General features: G+C 50.5%; 2 protein-coding genes across 2 annotated transcripts; one reads left to right on the top strand and one right to left on the bottom strand.

The window, feature by feature from the left end:
• Positions 1-266: 266 nt before the first annotated feature.
• On the bottom strand, positions 267-1,921 carry SMIM3 (small integral membrane protein 3). Its single transcript, XM_005147194.3, has 2 exons — positions 1,788-1,921; positions 267-1,238 (listed from the first exon to the last, which is right to left on the bottom strand). Exon 2 carries the CDS (start codon positions 1,235-1,237, stop codon positions 1,058-1,060), a length of 180 nt encoding a protein of 59 aa, XP_005147251.1. The 5' UTR covers position 1,238; positions 1,788-1,921; the 3' UTR covers positions 267-1,057.
• A 1,444-nt stretch (positions 1,922-3,365) lies between these two features.
• DCTN4 (dynactin subunit 4) lies at positions 3,366-15,946 on the top strand. The gene is made up of 13 exons (XM_005147195.3): positions 3,366-3,522; positions 5,123-5,193; positions 5,489-5,667; positions 6,505-6,548; positions 7,279-7,386; positions 8,905-8,978; positions 9,295-9,407; positions 10,752-10,861; positions 11,870-11,943; positions 12,356-12,410; positions 12,845-12,952; positions 13,331-13,428; positions 14,094-15,946. Exons 1-13 carry the CDS (start codon positions 3,388-3,390, stop codon positions 14,305-14,307), a joined length of 1,383 nt encoding a protein of 460 aa, XP_005147252.1. The 5' UTR covers positions 3,366-3,387; the 3' UTR covers positions 14,308-15,946.
• Positions 15,947-16,013: the final 67 nt, after the last annotated feature.

The following is a 16,013-nucleotide window of genomic DNA, read 5'->3' as shown; positions in this document are numbered from 1 at the left end:
ACAAGCAACAGGACAATCCCTGGGGATCCTTCCCACTCCCTCTCTGATGGCTGCTGCCACTACCACAGCCAGATTCAAGTTTGTACCCCTGGAGCATGGGGCTGCAGCCACTGGGCTCAAAGGCTGGGTAAGAACCCCAGGGACCTTGAGCAATGCAGTGCAGGAGGCCAGCACGGGGACAGCTTCTGGAGAGGCAGTGAAGCATCTCAGCTCCTGCACACAGATACCATTGTAGTGTGGATAGAGCTGCACAACATCACCTCGGGTAGAATAAAATCCATTTATTTAATAGCAAGAGGCAATGTAAGAGCTCATATGGTCCTTGCCACCGCCTGGCACAAACCCCTCTGCTTTGTCCTCCCAGACAGGAGCACAGACCCCCCAGAGTGGGGTCAGCCACACTGTGTAGAGCCCCTCACCATCAGCGGGGGCACAGAGCACAGCCATTGTGTGGGCAGGATCTGCCCATGCTCCTCTGCCCCATGAGACCCAGGGGAACCAAGCACCCCACAGGGTTTTCCTACAGCTCCATCAGGTATCTGATAGAGGAGAAGCTGGTGCCAGCTGCATGCTTGCGGCACAGCCAGGCTGGGCTCTGTCACCGATGCTTTAAGCTGAGTCTCCTAATGCACAGTCAGAATTCACATCCATCTTGCTTTGAACCTTTTTTCCCAACCACCCTGATGGCTGGAACTCCAAAAGAGAAATAGCTTTGCTGGGCATTTCCACACCTTGCTGCTTGCCTGGGAGGAAATGGGTCACCAGCAAAGGTGAGACCAGCCTTGCTGCCTCATGGGAGCGAGTAATTTCTAGCTGGACAGGTTCAGAGAGTCACACATCTGGCTGGTGCCCAGGCCACCATCTCCGTGACAGTCCCCATGAGCTCGGCAAGTAAATAGGATGCAGTGGAAGAGCCATGTACAGGGGCAGGCATGCGGATGCTGTCCGACCCCAGCTCCTGCCTGTCTCTCCCCAGCTCTTTGGATGCTCCACTGGGCTCTGTGAGGTCACCAGCACAGGATCCCATGGCTGTGGGCTGTCCCTCATAGCCTCCACCTCACACGATGCCATTGCGCATGGGGTGAGTCCGTACCCGGTAGATGATGACAGCGGTGGCTGGGCAGAGCACCAGGGCTGTCATGACAAGGATGGTGGCCAGGATGATCAGGATGATGACCCAGATGTCCAGAATGTGCTTGGGGAGGGCAGCAGGAATTGCAGGGTCAGGAAGGTCCATCCTGCAAGTGAGAGGCAGAGGGGTGATGGGGAAGCACCCTCCATCCCTCCCATAGGCAGAAACACCCCACCATTGCTCTGAGCACTCACTGCTCTCTGTGGAGACCCCTACAACCACATCCAGCCTTGGCTCTGAGCTCCTTCAAGAGCAAAAGGCTCCTTGGAGAAGGATTTACAGCGTGCTCCCGGGATTTGCAGCGTGCTTTGGTGCAGCTGGATTAAAGCCCAGGGAAAAACTTCCCTGTTAATTACTACCGTTGTTAAAGGAGCGGATAAAGCAAAGCCACAAACCACGCATCCCGCTGGTCACTCGCCGGGAGCAGCGTGGCCGGAGCCGCCCCGCTTCGGGGCATCCCCTGGTGCTGAGTCACAGACTTTGTGTCTTCATTAGCAGCGGGGTTCAGGGATGAGGGGCCGGGGGTCACGATCGCGCCGAGCCCCCCCCCCCGTCCAGCCCGCATCCCCCCCGGCTCCGGCACAGTGGGGAGGAAGAGGAGGAAGAGAAGAAGGAGGCAGCACCAGCACCGCCCGTCCTGCCCGTGCCCCCCTACCTGCGGCGCTGCCCGGCTCCTGCTGCGGGTGTGGGTCCGGGTGTGGGTCCGGGTGCGGGGAGAGGCGGCGGCAGCGGCAGGATCCCCGCCGGAGGAAGGAGCCTCCGCTTGGCCCCGCCCGGCCCGCGAGGGGCGGCAGGGGAAGGGGCCGGAGGGAGAGGAGAGCAGGGGAAGGGGAAGGGGAAGGAAGGGAGGGCGGATCTTGTGTCTATGCCAGGATACAGCGGGAGCGCGCTCCAGCTCAGCATCCCCCAGCACGGGGTCCCAGCGGGAGGGAGACAAACTCGAGGGTCTCGGGTGCCAGGGAGGCACCGTGGAGACATCTCAGAGCGTTACAAAGGGCTTTTCCCCTGCCCCATCCTCCTGCCTCACCAGCAGTGGGGCTCATACGCACCCACCTGCCTTAGCAAGAGGGAATGGGCAAACCATAGGGAGAGCCTCCATAAACCCCCACAGTGAGGTGCGGGCAGCGCTCCCCAGGGCTTCGGGGCAGGGTTGATTTAGAGACACAGGCAGAGAGGGCAGAGAGCATCTCTGGGAGAAGCAGACCTCATCCCGCTGGATGGGAATGGTGTTCCTGCTGCCCAGTGGAATATTCTGCTCTGCAAGTGATGCTGAAGGGCAGAACCAGCAGCCCCAGGATGCTTTGATTTTCCTGCTGGGATAGAAGCCCGGTGTCACCCACAGTGGGACCCACACACTGCACCCTTCACCCTGCCTTTCCCAGGGAAACCTGATGGATTCCTGGTGGCAGAAACCGCTACCCTGTGCCCTCAGACACCCCTGGGCTCCAGGCATGCTGCAACCGCTAACCCTGGGAGCAGCCTCTTCCCAACAGCACATCCCTCTCCAGCTGCTCCTGTCGGATAAAAAGCATGTGGGGTTTTATCACGAAGTGGCAGCAGATCCTCATGGGCAGGGGTTTCCTCTGGAGGTCATGGGCTTACACCGGGCACTGTGTAGGGACAGGGTGAGGATGAGGAAGTGAAGCCGAAGTCCAGGCCATGCTTGGCAGCGTGCTGAGGAGCAGGGTGGAGGTGGTTTGCAGCTGCGAGCTGTGAACACAGAGCGCAGCATCCATGCTCCTCACACCTATCTGCTGGTCCCAACACGGGGATGTTTGGTTTTGTCGGGACCACAAAAGTGAGGAGAAGCCACCTCTGGAGTATGAGCCAGTCTGGTGCCTTGTGTGTTCAGAGGGTGCCTTGCGGGCAGTGAAGGAAGCACGGCAGAGGCTCAGGGCATCGGGTGAGCGTGTTACGACCATAGGATCACAGAACCAACCGGGTTGACAAAGACCCTGAAGATCAAGTCCAAGTCCCCAGCACTGTGGAGGCCACCACTAACCCATGGCACTGCGGGGCTCGCCTACACGGTGTGTGCCCACCTCCAGGGACCGGGATGGGTGAACCACCCCGTGCTGTCGGCCCCAGCCCCCCTCCCCCGGCACAGACCGCGCTGTGCAGACGCCCTTTAGGACCCAGCGCACCCAGCGCCGCTGCGGCCGGCAGGGTGCGCCGGGGCCGCGTGGGCGGGGCGGCGCGGTGACGTCAGGCGGTGACGTATGCGCGGCGGCGGCGGCGGCCGCTCCGGTGGGAAGATGGCGTCGCTGCTGCAGTCGGAGCGGGTGCTGTACCTGGTGCGCGGCGAGAAGGAGCTGCGCGCGCCGCTGTCGCAGCTGTACTTCTGCCGGTACTGCCGCCAGCTCCGCTCCCTCGAGTGCGTCTCACACGAGGTAACGGCGGAGCGGCGGCGCCGCACCGGGGGCATGGGGCGGGATGAGGGAGGAACGTTGAGCTCTCTGCGCGCACCGATTGGGTGGCTCTCCTGCTGCTTACTCGCACTCTGCTTTGCTATTGGTTGGTAGTGCAGGTGAGGGTGCCGGCGTACAGAGGGGGTGATTGGCAGTGAAGGAGTGAAGGGGCGGTGCCTTGTTTGGGATTGGCTCCGCGCGTCTGTCCGTCGGCGGAGTACGGGCTGTGATTGGCTGAGAGGAGACTTCCCCTCGCAAGACATGTGCCCCCCTGCCGGTGTGGGGCCCGGCTGGGTGGGAGCGGCCCCTTCGCGAGGCCCGACTGGGGCAGCGGGACCCCCAGCTCCGCCTCCTACCCCTCTGTGGGTCTCAGCCGGGGCAGCGGGGCCCCCTTCCCACACACACATCCCCATCGCCCCCCCGGGTAGGGCAGGGGCACCCACTACCTCACTCCCCGCTGTGGGGCCCGGCCCGGGGTGACGACCGGGCAGGGTCGGGAGCTTCCACCACGGAGCCCCGTTCACCGGTTCGGGCCGCACGGAGGGAGCTGCTCTGGGCCGGGCCCCAGGGCTTGCTGAATGCGGCTGCGTTCGCAGCAGTCTAACAAAGCCCATGCCCATGACAAAGCAGCGTGCTCGTTACGAGAATGGCGTCAGGCTTAAGGTGCTGTGAGTTTATCAACATCACGGCAAGCTTGTGCCCCACAGCGGGGTTTCTGCTGTGGAGGGCTGGTTGTTGGACCAGGAATGGCTGGAGCCTGTAGGTGATCGTCAGGCTGGAGCAATGGTCTGGTGCATGGGGCACCGCTTTTGTGCAGGCCTTGAACCTAGGGCTGCTCCTGTGACTTCTCCCATCACCATATTCCAGTCAGTACAGCTCACTCTGTGGCAGCCTGCGTGAATTAAGAAGTTACAGTAGATTTGAAAAGCCTTGAGGGAATGACTCTGCAGCCCGGATCTCCGAGAAGATCTCTTCGGAAATGATAAAGCCTCCAAGGAGGAGAAAATAGATTTGTCACCAGGCTGCATCCGTCATGATTTTGCTATAGCTTGACCGGTGTAGTCACTGTGCATTGCCATGTTTAATGATTGGTTCATTTTCCCCTTCAAGAAGGGGGCCCCCTTCTTGTTAGTGTTGTTTTAATTGACAAAGTTGGTTTATGACAGCAGATACAAAGTGTTTTCTGCAATATGTGTGTATCTGACCAGTGTAGCTACAAAGGTAGAATAAATATAGATATAAAAGGAAAAAAAGCATGTTAAAACCTGTTGTTTCCTGTATGGAATTCTGAGCACTGCAGATGGTCAACACCCAGTTGTCCTTTTACCATTTACTAAGTGGAATAGTTTGTTCTATCCTGACTTAAGGAACATGACTTGCATTATTAAAGATTAAAATCTGCCTGAGATGGGTTAAGATTTCAGATACCAAAATGCGTCTCAAGTCCTTCCTGGCTTCCCCTGTCTGCTGGCAGACACAAAGCCCTATTAAACTGTGTGGCAGCGTTTCAGGCTGCTGCCAGCATGCTGCTGCCTAGACAAGTGTGTGCCAGGAAGTGTGATGTGGCCCTCTCCTTTATCAGGTGGACTCTCACTACTGTCCCAGCTGCCTGGAAAACATGCCTTCAGCTGAAGCCAAGCTGAAAAAGAACAGGTAAGCTTGCTTTAGCTTTATTTTCATCCAGGCTTACTATTTGAAACAGTTCCTTCTCCTGTTCTCATAACACATTTTAGTATCCCACAGTATTTTATAGAATCTGAAATGGTTTGTATTGGCAGGGACCTTAAAGATCATCTACTGTGAACCATTCTTGTTCCTTTTGATGGCTCTGTTGCCCTAATGCTGTTGCGTAAGATGAGAAGTCTGTTGGTTTAATCTTGATTTGCTTGCTCAGAGCATTTTCCTGACCCTTGTCAGAGCACTGTCTAACAGACCTTCCTCCTTATAGGTGTGCTAACTGCTTTGACTGCCCCTGCTGCATGCACACCCTTTCCACCCGGGCCACCAGCATTCCTGCTCCACTCCCTGATGACCCGGCCAAGACTACCATGAAGAAAGCTTATTACTTGGCCTGTGGATTTTGCCGCTGGACTTCCCGGGATGTTGGCATGGCTGATAAGTCTGTCGGTAAGTGACAGTTAAAGACATGTATTACATGATACATGCAGGATCTGCCTAGGTTTTGAGTCACAGTTGGAAATTCACAGGAAAACAGTTCATTGCTGAAGTCTTCTCTGAAGAGCTGAGTTAATGTAACACATGACCCATTCCCACCCTTGCATTACCTGACTAGTGTTCTCAACTGGGCTTTTTAGTTGGTGCACTCTCCTCACAGCTGAGATCTTATGTACCTGCAGAGGCTTTGAAGCCACTCAGTCTGACAGCATAAACATCTCATTTATTTTTTTATCACTTTTGTTCTCTTAAGCTTATTCCAGAGTTGCCAGTCAGTGTTTGTAGTTGGTTTTGTTTTCATGGCAGCACTGGAACAAGCTTTCATCTATTTCTTGGTGCATAAGACATGCAGAAAATATCTGTCAGGCTCTAGAAATGGGGCTGAGTAGACCAAGCAGATCCTCTGACTTCCAGTGTTGATGTGACTGAAGAGTGGAAGCTGAAGATGCAGAGACATGGGCAGCCAGTAATGAGACCATTCTTGTGAACTCATGTTCCTGCTGCTAAAGTGACTCCTGGGTGCGCCTCTCCTGAGTGTCTCTCAAATAACAGTTGTTTAAAAACACAGTAGGAAAGCTGCCAAAGCTCCTTCAGCCCAAACCTGCCTGTGAAAAGCTTTGAAAGGTGAATATCTGTGCAGGTGTGAACTTACAGAATTGCAGTGGTAATTGTAACAAAATGAGGAATGTCATTTCATGAATAAAACTGAGGTAGTTGGGTGTTAGATGTGATTTCTGTGTGGAGTCTGGAAATCTCCTGAGGACTTTGTTTTCTCTCTTTCTCTTGCAGCTAGTGGTGGCTGGCAGGAACCAGAGAATCCTCACACACAGAGGGTGAGTGAGGGGAAGGCTAAGATGCATCAACTAGAAAGAGCTGTTAGAGGTGCCAGGTCACCTCAGTCACTTCTTCTGCATCTATATGATCCTTCAGATACCAGTTCCTAATCTCAATTCAATAGAGGGAAGGCCTCTTAGAGGCCCTCTTGTGGATATTGCAGTATAAAATCTGCTTTGCAGAAGACGTCATTTCTAATAGAAGACATAATTTCTAATAGTTGAAAACATCAGATCTAATAGTGATGTTAAGTCAACACCAATGAATGTGCTGTGTGTGTATGTGATAAAAGCTCTTTTCCAATCAAGAGTGTGTCTAGGATCTGGAAAACAGATTTTTGCTGTTTGCTACCCTTCCCTGTCTCCAGTTAGGGCTCTGCACTAAGAGTGATCAGCCTCAGATCACTCAGGTTTGCCCATATGATATTGCTCCATCCAGTCATGGCAAATGTGTGAACAAAGTGTCAGTTGCCTGACTGCGCAGTGGGAATTGGACACTGCTCTCTGACAAATGCCAATTCCAAAGAAGGGTCTGTTTGTCACCCGCAACATGGGTTAAGATACGTTAGGACGCACAGGCTTGTTTAATGTCTGTCTTTCAAAAGAGAACACTAGGAACAGAGCAAAACAAGTAGCAGGAACCCCAGCCCAGCTTTTTCTCAAGCAAATGCTGCAGCTCATGTGGCATTTGTTCTGCTTTCACTGGGTTTCGTTTCTTTCATCCCTCCAGATTAACAAACTGGTTGAGTACTACCAGCAGTTGGCTCAGAAAGAGAAGATCGAGCGGGACCGGAAGAAGCTGGTGCGACGCCGAAACTACATGCCCCTGGCCTTCTCGGTGAGCTGGGAGCACTGTGCTCACAGAGAAGAAGTGATGCACAGCAGCCTCACCATGGAAAATTACATAGTTGGTAGCACAATAGGGCTGCTCAGTTCTTTGTAATTGAGAACAATGTGGAGAAAATGAGCTAGGGCACATGGGTCTCTTTAGGGACAAGTAGGTTTACAGCCATTATTTATTGTGTGTTACACTGTCTCTCTCTCTAGTAGTCCTCTCTGATAATACAGAAGGGTTTACACTTGCCATGTGAAGGAGTATGTTATCCAGCAGTGAAATGTAGTGCAGCCATTGACAATCCCAGTGGTGTAGCCCTTTCTCAGGACAGTTGCATACCATAGCTCAGTAATGATTAGCTCAGGATTGTCTGGCACTTCTGCATGAAGTCTCAACTGAAATTAACCTTAAGACTTGACTGTGGCTTGAATGACTTGTTTATTGTAACTTGCAGGTAACTGCTTACTTTGTTTAGCTGGGTGACTGCATATGCTTGCTACTTCTTAATTAATTGTGCTTGCTCTGTGCCCTTGCTTCTGTCTTATGGCTGCATTTTTTGTCTCCGTTGCTACCTGCTGCTATTTTGGGGGCTCTCCACAGCAACACACTATACACGTAGTGGTAAGTCTTTTCACAGTTTCTGCTGGTGTTAAAGCTCTTCTGGTACCTAGTGAAGGGAAGTGACAGATCCCACTCTTCACCCTGCCTCAGGGCCCCTGACGTGGATGTGCCTAGAACAAATGTACATGAAGGCTGACTCATTAGAGGGTCACATTGGTTACAAACCCAAGTGTCTATTGCTAGTTTACAAACAGGGAATTTGGGTAAGTAATGTATAGTTGAAGAGCAGTCCATCACAAAGCTTGGCTGGGACACAGCTGTCTGCCTGCGTGAGGCAAATGGTACTAACATTAATCTTCTGATCTTTGAAAAAACATGAGGGTAGGCTGATGCTTGCAGCTTTGAGAATTCAGGGTTTCAGTCCTGCCCAAAAGGAAGGTTTCTGCCTCCAAGCATTCTGCATACAGTTCAGCTGAAGAAAGCTGAGGAGTAGCTCAGCTATTCCTGCCAATGGGTAGTGCTTGCTGAGAGACACCTGCAGACAGCAAGGCATGTAGGAGGCTCAACCTTCCAGCTGCTTCTAGTAGTGCCCATGTTGACCCTGTTCTTTTGGCACTTGAGCTCTTATTCTGGACTACTTGACATGCAGTTGCTGTGAAGACTAGGGTGAGTGAAAATATGTCAGTAGTGGAGGCTGGTGATTTAAGGAAAGAGTAGAAGCTCTGTAAGAGGTGGCCACACACATCTGTCTCTCCCCATCTGCAGTGCAGTGATAGTTGTTTTCTCCTTACTAACAGTTTGAGCAGGAAAAAAAGTATCTTGGGAATCATTGAATACTTTTCCCTTTTTGCTTTCTTTTGCTTGTCTCCCTATGCTTGTCATGCAGGATGAGTTTGCAATAGGTCTTTTTGTGCTGGCAGGAAGCAGACCCAAGGCTGATAGTTCCTTTTTTCCTTGTAGGACAAATACGGCCTTGGAACCAGGCTGCAACGCCAGAGGCCCGGTGCACCCATCAGTGCCCTCGCTGGACTCTCGTGAGTCTCGGGGTTGGGTCTGGGTAGGAGGCATAAGGAGGGAGAAATAAAGCGAGTTCAGGAAGATGCTAACACATTAGCAGACAGCAATGAAAGGGGCTCTCTTTGGAGCAGTAGAGCTATGTCAAATCCTCCGTGCAGCAGCTCCAGGTGATTTGCTTTCTTCTCAGAGAAACAGGAGACTGCTGACATCCTTGTGCAGTTACTGTTGTCTCACAGTTGCAGCTCTCGCTGCCTTCTGTGTTGCAATGCAGTTGGTGGCTGTCAGAGCACACATGCTGTATTTTATGACCAAATTGTCCCTCACTTTATTCAGCCTGAAAGAAGGAGAGGACCAGAAGGAGATCAAGATTGAGCCAGCTGATGCAGTGGAAGAAGTGGAACCTCTTCCTGAGGATTACTACACAAGACCAATCAATCTGACAGAAGGTAACACCTTATTATTCTGTTACTTTAATATTCTCCCATGTTGCATTATATAACATGGGCAGTGCTTGGAAACTTGCCTGTAGGGTTCCTAATGGCTTGTGATTGTAGTAGTTTTTGCGCTGGGATAGAAATGGTGGGAACTTTGTGCCTTTTTAAATGGTAACTTTGCAGCCTCAGTTTCATGCTGTACGTGGAAATCTTGGAGCCAAATACGTCAGGCCTTTTAACAGTTGTTTCCTTTTCTTGCTGACCTTAATTTCTCTGCATGTGAAGTGTCAACTTTTGGATGGAGAAAAGAGCTGACATCCTTTTTCACATAATAGCAAGAAATAAGGAGTAGCTGAGCTGCTGGGGTGCTGGAACCAAACCTGACCTGTTAAGTAAACAATTGTGCATTGCTCTGACACAGCTAGGAGCAGCTTGTGTACACTTGCCAGTTATTTAGCTCATGATTGAGCTCAGTTATTGGCTCATGACTTAATAAGCCAATACTGTAAATTAACCAGTGACACTTGGGAGTGAATGGGATAAAACAGCAGGTACAGGAAGCAAAGTGGGCTTCCTGCTGAGGTGGCTCTAAGTAGGACATATGTTCTTGGTTGTTCTGCAGGCCTACAGAGTCCACCAGCGTTAGTTCATGAAAGGTTTATGGGAAGTGGTAGGTCATCTTGGTCTCCTTTTGTCATAAGACCATCAGCATTGTGAGTTGCTGGTAAAGAAGACAACTTTCGTGATTCCCTACAGAGAGGAAGAGGCTGCCAGGTGGCTCACTGCCTCTTAGACACTGGGAACAGTGAGCAGACTGTTTTGGGGAAGAAATCCACGGGAAATGTTGGCTGCTAGGAGTTCCTTGCCTTGGGAACTATGCAGTCACTAATTCTATGCCTGAGTCTGAGTTACGCAAACTCCTTGCTGAGGAGCTGTGTATTGTACTCATGCAGCACCCAGCCGTGAGGGTAACAAAGCAACAAAAACTCATTTGCCCTTGGCAGGGAAAGAACTTATTTTCCGGATGATTCCCAAATTCTGTTTCCATTCCAGCTGAGCTTTGAATAGAGATAAGGGTCCCTCATTTCTCCTGGGCTGACACTGGTCCTGTGTTAATGCACCCAGTCAGGGCAGTCCTTTATACAGCTCCTACCTTCCATCCATTCACTGCTGGAAACAGTGATCATTTCCGACGGCTTCTGGATTATTTGGTGCAGGTGAAATTGAGTTTCTTAGAGATTGTAGCATGTCCACACAGTGTGTGTCACACTTGCTCTTAGGCCAACACCTGTGTAGGTTCTAGCTCAGGTTTCAGTGCCTGAGACATTGATTTACCTGGCTTTGTTGTGCACTCAGTGACGACCCTGCGCCAGCGCCTGCTGCAGCCTGACTTCCAGCCCATCTGCGCCTCCCAGCTCTACCCTCGTCACAAGCACCTCCTCATCAAACGCTCCCTGCGCTGTCGGGTGGGTAATTGCACACAAAGAAGTGCCTTTATTCCTGGCTCCCACAACTTGGTTTGTGGGAAATGTGGATTTCTTTTCAAAAGAAACTACTCAAATGCTTTGGGTTGTTGAAGTTCTCAACCAAAGTCATGGTAACAGCACTAGGAGATGAGGGAGGTTGTCACATCTCTGACGTGATGAAGATTGTGCAAGGGGGACAACATTGTGCGGAGATGCATAAAAACACAAAGTGGGTTTACACAAAGGTCTGTGTGCTCTGCCAGGGAACCATAGAGGGCTGCCAGTACACTCAGGATGAAAATATTTCTGCTATTATAAAAGACAAAAGTCAGCAAACAACATATTAGTGAGAGAGTGCAGAATACTGCAGATGTCCTTAGGGTGAAAGCAGAAAGGGGGTATTTCAGAGAATAAAAGCAGAGAGCTGGGAAGTGAAGACAGGCAAGAATTAAATTCAAGTTCTGCTGTTGGCTTACTACATGGTCTTTAAAGAGCTGCTTGCGTTCTCAGTGGTTTCTCTGGATTTATCTAGTTCGCAGAGTAATAAAGCAGTCTTCTTGTAAGTATTTCAGATGCAGAATGCTTTGCAAATGCAGAATATTTCCTCAGCAGTGAGTCATGTTGGGCTGAACCTGTATCTCAATGAGCACCTTAGGAGGAAATCGGTCTTGAGTTCTAACTCTTTGATTTTTTTAATGGATTCCAGAGCATGTATCGAAGGGCTTACAAGTGCTTGTGCATTCCTCCTGCAGTCAGTAAGCATCCATGTGTTTTTAAGCCAAATCCCATGTTTCTGACATTGCACAGACAGTGCTGGGTATGACATTTTTGGAGTGTCTATAACTTGGCACAGCAATGGCTATATGTGCCCCAAGGTAGTTTTTATGTGTATTGTATTAGAGGCTGGGTAATGTCCTGGCTAGTGGCAGTGTGTTTGCAGCTCTCATTCTTCAGTGCGTGACTGCACACTGTCTTCTGGTGCTGACTGAAATCTCTTTGTCTCTGTAGAGTTGTGAACATAACCTGAGCAAACCAGAGTTCAATCCAACATCTATCAAATTCAAGATCCAGCTCGTTGCCGTGTAAGTAAGATATGGGGACTGGGGAGAACAACTGCCTGTCTGTGCTTAGTTGATGCCTTCTAGTTTCATTTTCATTTCATGTGCTCTTGAATTGACCTCTGCATGGTTGTGTCTTCTCTTAGGGTGGTATAATCACCTCTTAGAATACATTTAGATTATCTGTAATAGGTTTGCTTCCTGATCTGCTAAAGAAAAGAGATTGCATGCTGTGCCAGCTCCAGACAGCATCAGGAATTTGTAGGATTTGGCTTATATAGCAAAAGGGCACTTAATTTGGTTTTTAATATCAGCTAAGCTCTAATAGCATTGAATGAGTGAGATGGATGCATGTGAATACATCCCTCTATTTTGAGAAGTTGGCTATAGACAGCAACAGAGTCCATCATGGTCATTTGCTTTGTTCTTTCTGTAGTAACTATATCCCTGAAGTGAGAATCATGTCTATTCCTAACCTGCGCTACATGAAGGTCAGTAGGCTTTCCATAAGTCTTTTAGCTGGGAGGTGTGGATGTGGGATCTGTTTGGAAGATGACACGGTGTGACGGCTGTTCTCTGAGGGCTTCACTCACTCCATTTAGAGAGTGAGCAGGGTTGAAGGGACTGGTCAGAATAATGCTGCTTATACTTATCACTGCACAGTGTGACGTCTGGCATCACAGGCACACGTCAATATCTGGAGATTAGAAAGTGTAGAGTTGAAACCTTGGCTACATTTCAAAGATGTTTATTTCTTACATTAAGAAAAAGTGCTGTGTGGCATTGGCACCTTTCTTACAGACTGGAGGTGTTTGCTATCCATCCCTTGAGTGTATGTGGTTTTTGAAGGTGTTCAGTCACAGAAGATGGGAGGTGCTAACAGTGAGTATGAACTTTAGAATATTTGATTCCTGAATCTCCCCAGGAGAGCCAAGTCCTCCTGACTCTGACTAATCCAGTGGAGAACGTCACACATGTCACGCTGCTGGAGTGCGAGGATGGGGACCCTGACAACATCAACAGCACTGCCAAGGTATTGTACCCTCCTGCTGTGGGAGCCCAAGGGTTACCACTCCCATTTATTCTTCCCCTGATCACACTTTTCATAGGGCCTTCAGTCCCCACTGGACTGTGTTGCATTTTCCTCCTTGGGGCTTGAATGATTGTCACCAATCAGTAGCTCATAAAAGTAGTTTGAAACTGCCTGCTCACTGAGATCCAGAACCGGAGGGAGAAGTGCATGATTTCGCTGGTAGAGTGGTAACCTCTGGAGCGAGCAGAGAAGAGCTGAGGAAGAATCAGTTTTCTGTTAAACCGTGATAAAGAAGCCCTTGGAAGGGGAGGGCTCTCTCCTGCTCACACTGTAGGTGGTGCTCAGAGCTGAAAAGCTTCTCTTCATGTTCTGTTTCAGGTGGCAGTTCCTCCCAAGGAGCTTATTTTGGCTGGCAAAGATGCTGCAGCAGAATATGATGAGCTGGCAGAGCCTCAAGACTTCCAGGATGACCCTGAGTGAGTGTTGTTTGTCCTGTGGGGATCCTGTTCCATAAAACTTGATACTTAAACCAAGCAATTCACTCTCCTCTGTGTCTTCAGCATGTTTTGTTTGGGTTATTTTCCAGGTTTTTGTGCTGGTGGTGGTTTTTGGGGGGGTTCAGAGATGTGGTGTGGGCTATTTAGGAGACATTTGTTCCCTTTGAAGCAAAGCGTGCTGTTAGAGCACTTGTTATTGGCAGTTGCACTAATTCTCTCCTGGAATACTGTGTCTAATCCTCTTCCTTGCACGTAGGGGGTTCACCATAGTAGTGAGAACTACACAGTAGGGTGTGGAACAGTTGGCCTTCAGCCTCCAAAATGGAATGTGTTCTGCAGCCTCTTACAGAGCAACTCGAGCTGTATACTATGGCTCTTTCCTGGGGCAGAGCCACACACAGAGCTCCCAGAGCCAAAGCAGGGTGTTCTGTTTGACACATGTGTCAACAGAAAGGCGGATACTGATGTTTGTGGGGCAGGAGGAGCCTGTGGAGTTAAGAAGCCAGAACCCAGGACAGCTGTGCTAACAGGGCATATTCAGTCATAAACTAAGCATCTCTCTTGTATGTTGTCAGAATAAATCTCCCAGAGCTATTGTGTGAGACCTTGGCTGACCCAGCCTTCCATTGTGTTCTGCCTTGCAGCGTCATCGCCTTCAGAAAAGCCAACAAGGTCGGAGTTTTCATCAAGGTCACCCCACAGAAAGAAGAGGGTGAAGTGATCGTGAGTTTCAAGATGAAGCACGAGTTTAAAAACCTCGCTGCTCCCATCCGGCCCAGCGAGGAAGGTGATCACAGCTCTGAGGTCATCTGGCTCACCCACCACGTGGAGCTCAGCCTCGGACCGGTGCTCCCATAGGTGCTGCCACCGCCACTCCCTGCTGGCTGCAGGATGGGCTCTCCCATCACGGTGAAGAGAGCATCGGGTGGAACGTCCTGTGAGAGCTCCCTTGTGATGTGTGGTGTGTGCCACGGGCCCCACTGGGCTGCGAGGAGGTGGCTGAGGGTGCCGTGGTTTGGGATGGTTTGTTCTCTCTCTTCTTGTCCTAGTGCCCACTAACTACTGCTCTGCTTCCCCACACTGCCACAGGCTAGTTTAACTTGCAGCACATGTTTCAGCACAGAGAAGGATCTTGCTTTTTCCAGATGTGCACTACACCTGGCTGAATTTCGGTTTATTGACAGAAAAGAACCCGTATTTCTGTTTTTTCTTCATGTCAGTCCACAAGCCCAATGTTCAGTAGTGAACAGCTTCCTTTCCACACAGTTATGCTCTTCCCAAACAAGTGTTTTAAAGAAGTGGCCAGTTACTGGTAGCAGCACGATGCTTTTGGTTTTCTCTTTCCTCATAGGATACCTCAGCTGTGGAGGACCGGGACATACCACCCAGCCTCTCTGGTGTATGTAGCTTGCTTAGCCAAGGCGGTAGATGCCTTTTCACAAAGGAAATGATCAGTTTGCCTTTAAACCCCATATAGTGTGTACTGTAGAGTACATGGATCTGACTGGTAACGGTGCCTGCTGCCAGCTCGCCATGCTGCAGGTGGATGTGGCAGCGTGATGTGCTGCGAGCTGGGAATTTGGGTTCTGCTGCAGCTTCAGGCTGAGGCTAGGATGCTCCAGAGAAAACAAGTGTTAATAGGGGTAGCAATCACAGTGTGAAACCTGAAGCATTAAGGTTAGATCTGATGTACAGGGAACTACAAGGGCTGTTGGCTGCTAGGGTGTGTGGGAGGGAGGTGTAACAGACAGTTCCACATTAACCAGCAGACACTGTACCATCAGGTAATTTATCCAGGCTGCCATTTGGCTGTGGTCTCAGCTCAAATCATTAAGAGCAGAGTCTCCAGGACACAGAATTACCAGTAGCTGCATAGCTTGGTGCAGGCAACTGTGATCGCTCACCCTGCAGAGCATTCCCAGTTCCAACACACACCCTCTTAAACCTTCCTGATGGGCTTTGATGTGCTGGAGGAGGCTTGAATGCTGCTGGCCTGGAGCTGCAGATCCTCTGCACGGCATGGCAGGGTGAAGCTTCCAGCTTTAGTTTTGGGGTGGTGCCGCACCCCAAAACCATCTCCCTTCGCACCAGAAGCCTGCCACGGCACACCGGCGCCTCACGTTTACAACCTCGCGTAGGATACGCACAGATGTACAGCATGAGTTGAACACTTGTAGTAGGTAATGTCTAGTGCTAGCACCTGCTGTGGCTTTACCCATCCGGATACAGCACTTCCCCTTTGGCCATCACTTCTCTGCAGGAGCTGCTATGTTTGGGACATGATGCAGGGCTGTGCTGGTGCTTGCAGGCAGAGAACACTAACACGAGGTGCGATGTCTGTGCTGTTCCGTGAGTTGTTATCTCCCTTCCCTTAGGACTTCATAGGTGTCGGCGTGTCCCTGCTCCCCGGAGCACTCACCCCTTCCCCATAGGCGCCTGTTGCCTTACTGCTTGACGTCGTGTAGTGACCTTCAATAAAGCAAACGTGGTTCTCGGATCCTTTGCGCTGGTTTTTACATGGGTTTAGTACTAAAAAATATTTATTAAATAAATAAGGGTTATTA

The sequence above is a fragment of the Melopsittacus undulatus genome, chromosome 10 (assembly GCF_012275295.1).
Source record: "Melopsittacus undulatus isolate bMelUnd1 chromosome 10, bMelUnd1.mat.Z, whole genome shotgun sequence".
NCBI classification, from domain to species: Eukaryota; Metazoa; Chordata; class Aves; order Psittaciformes; family Psittaculidae; genus Melopsittacus; species Melopsittacus undulatus.
Note: the sequence above shows the minus strand (reverse complement) of the source record. Positions and strands in the feature narration are given on the sequence as shown.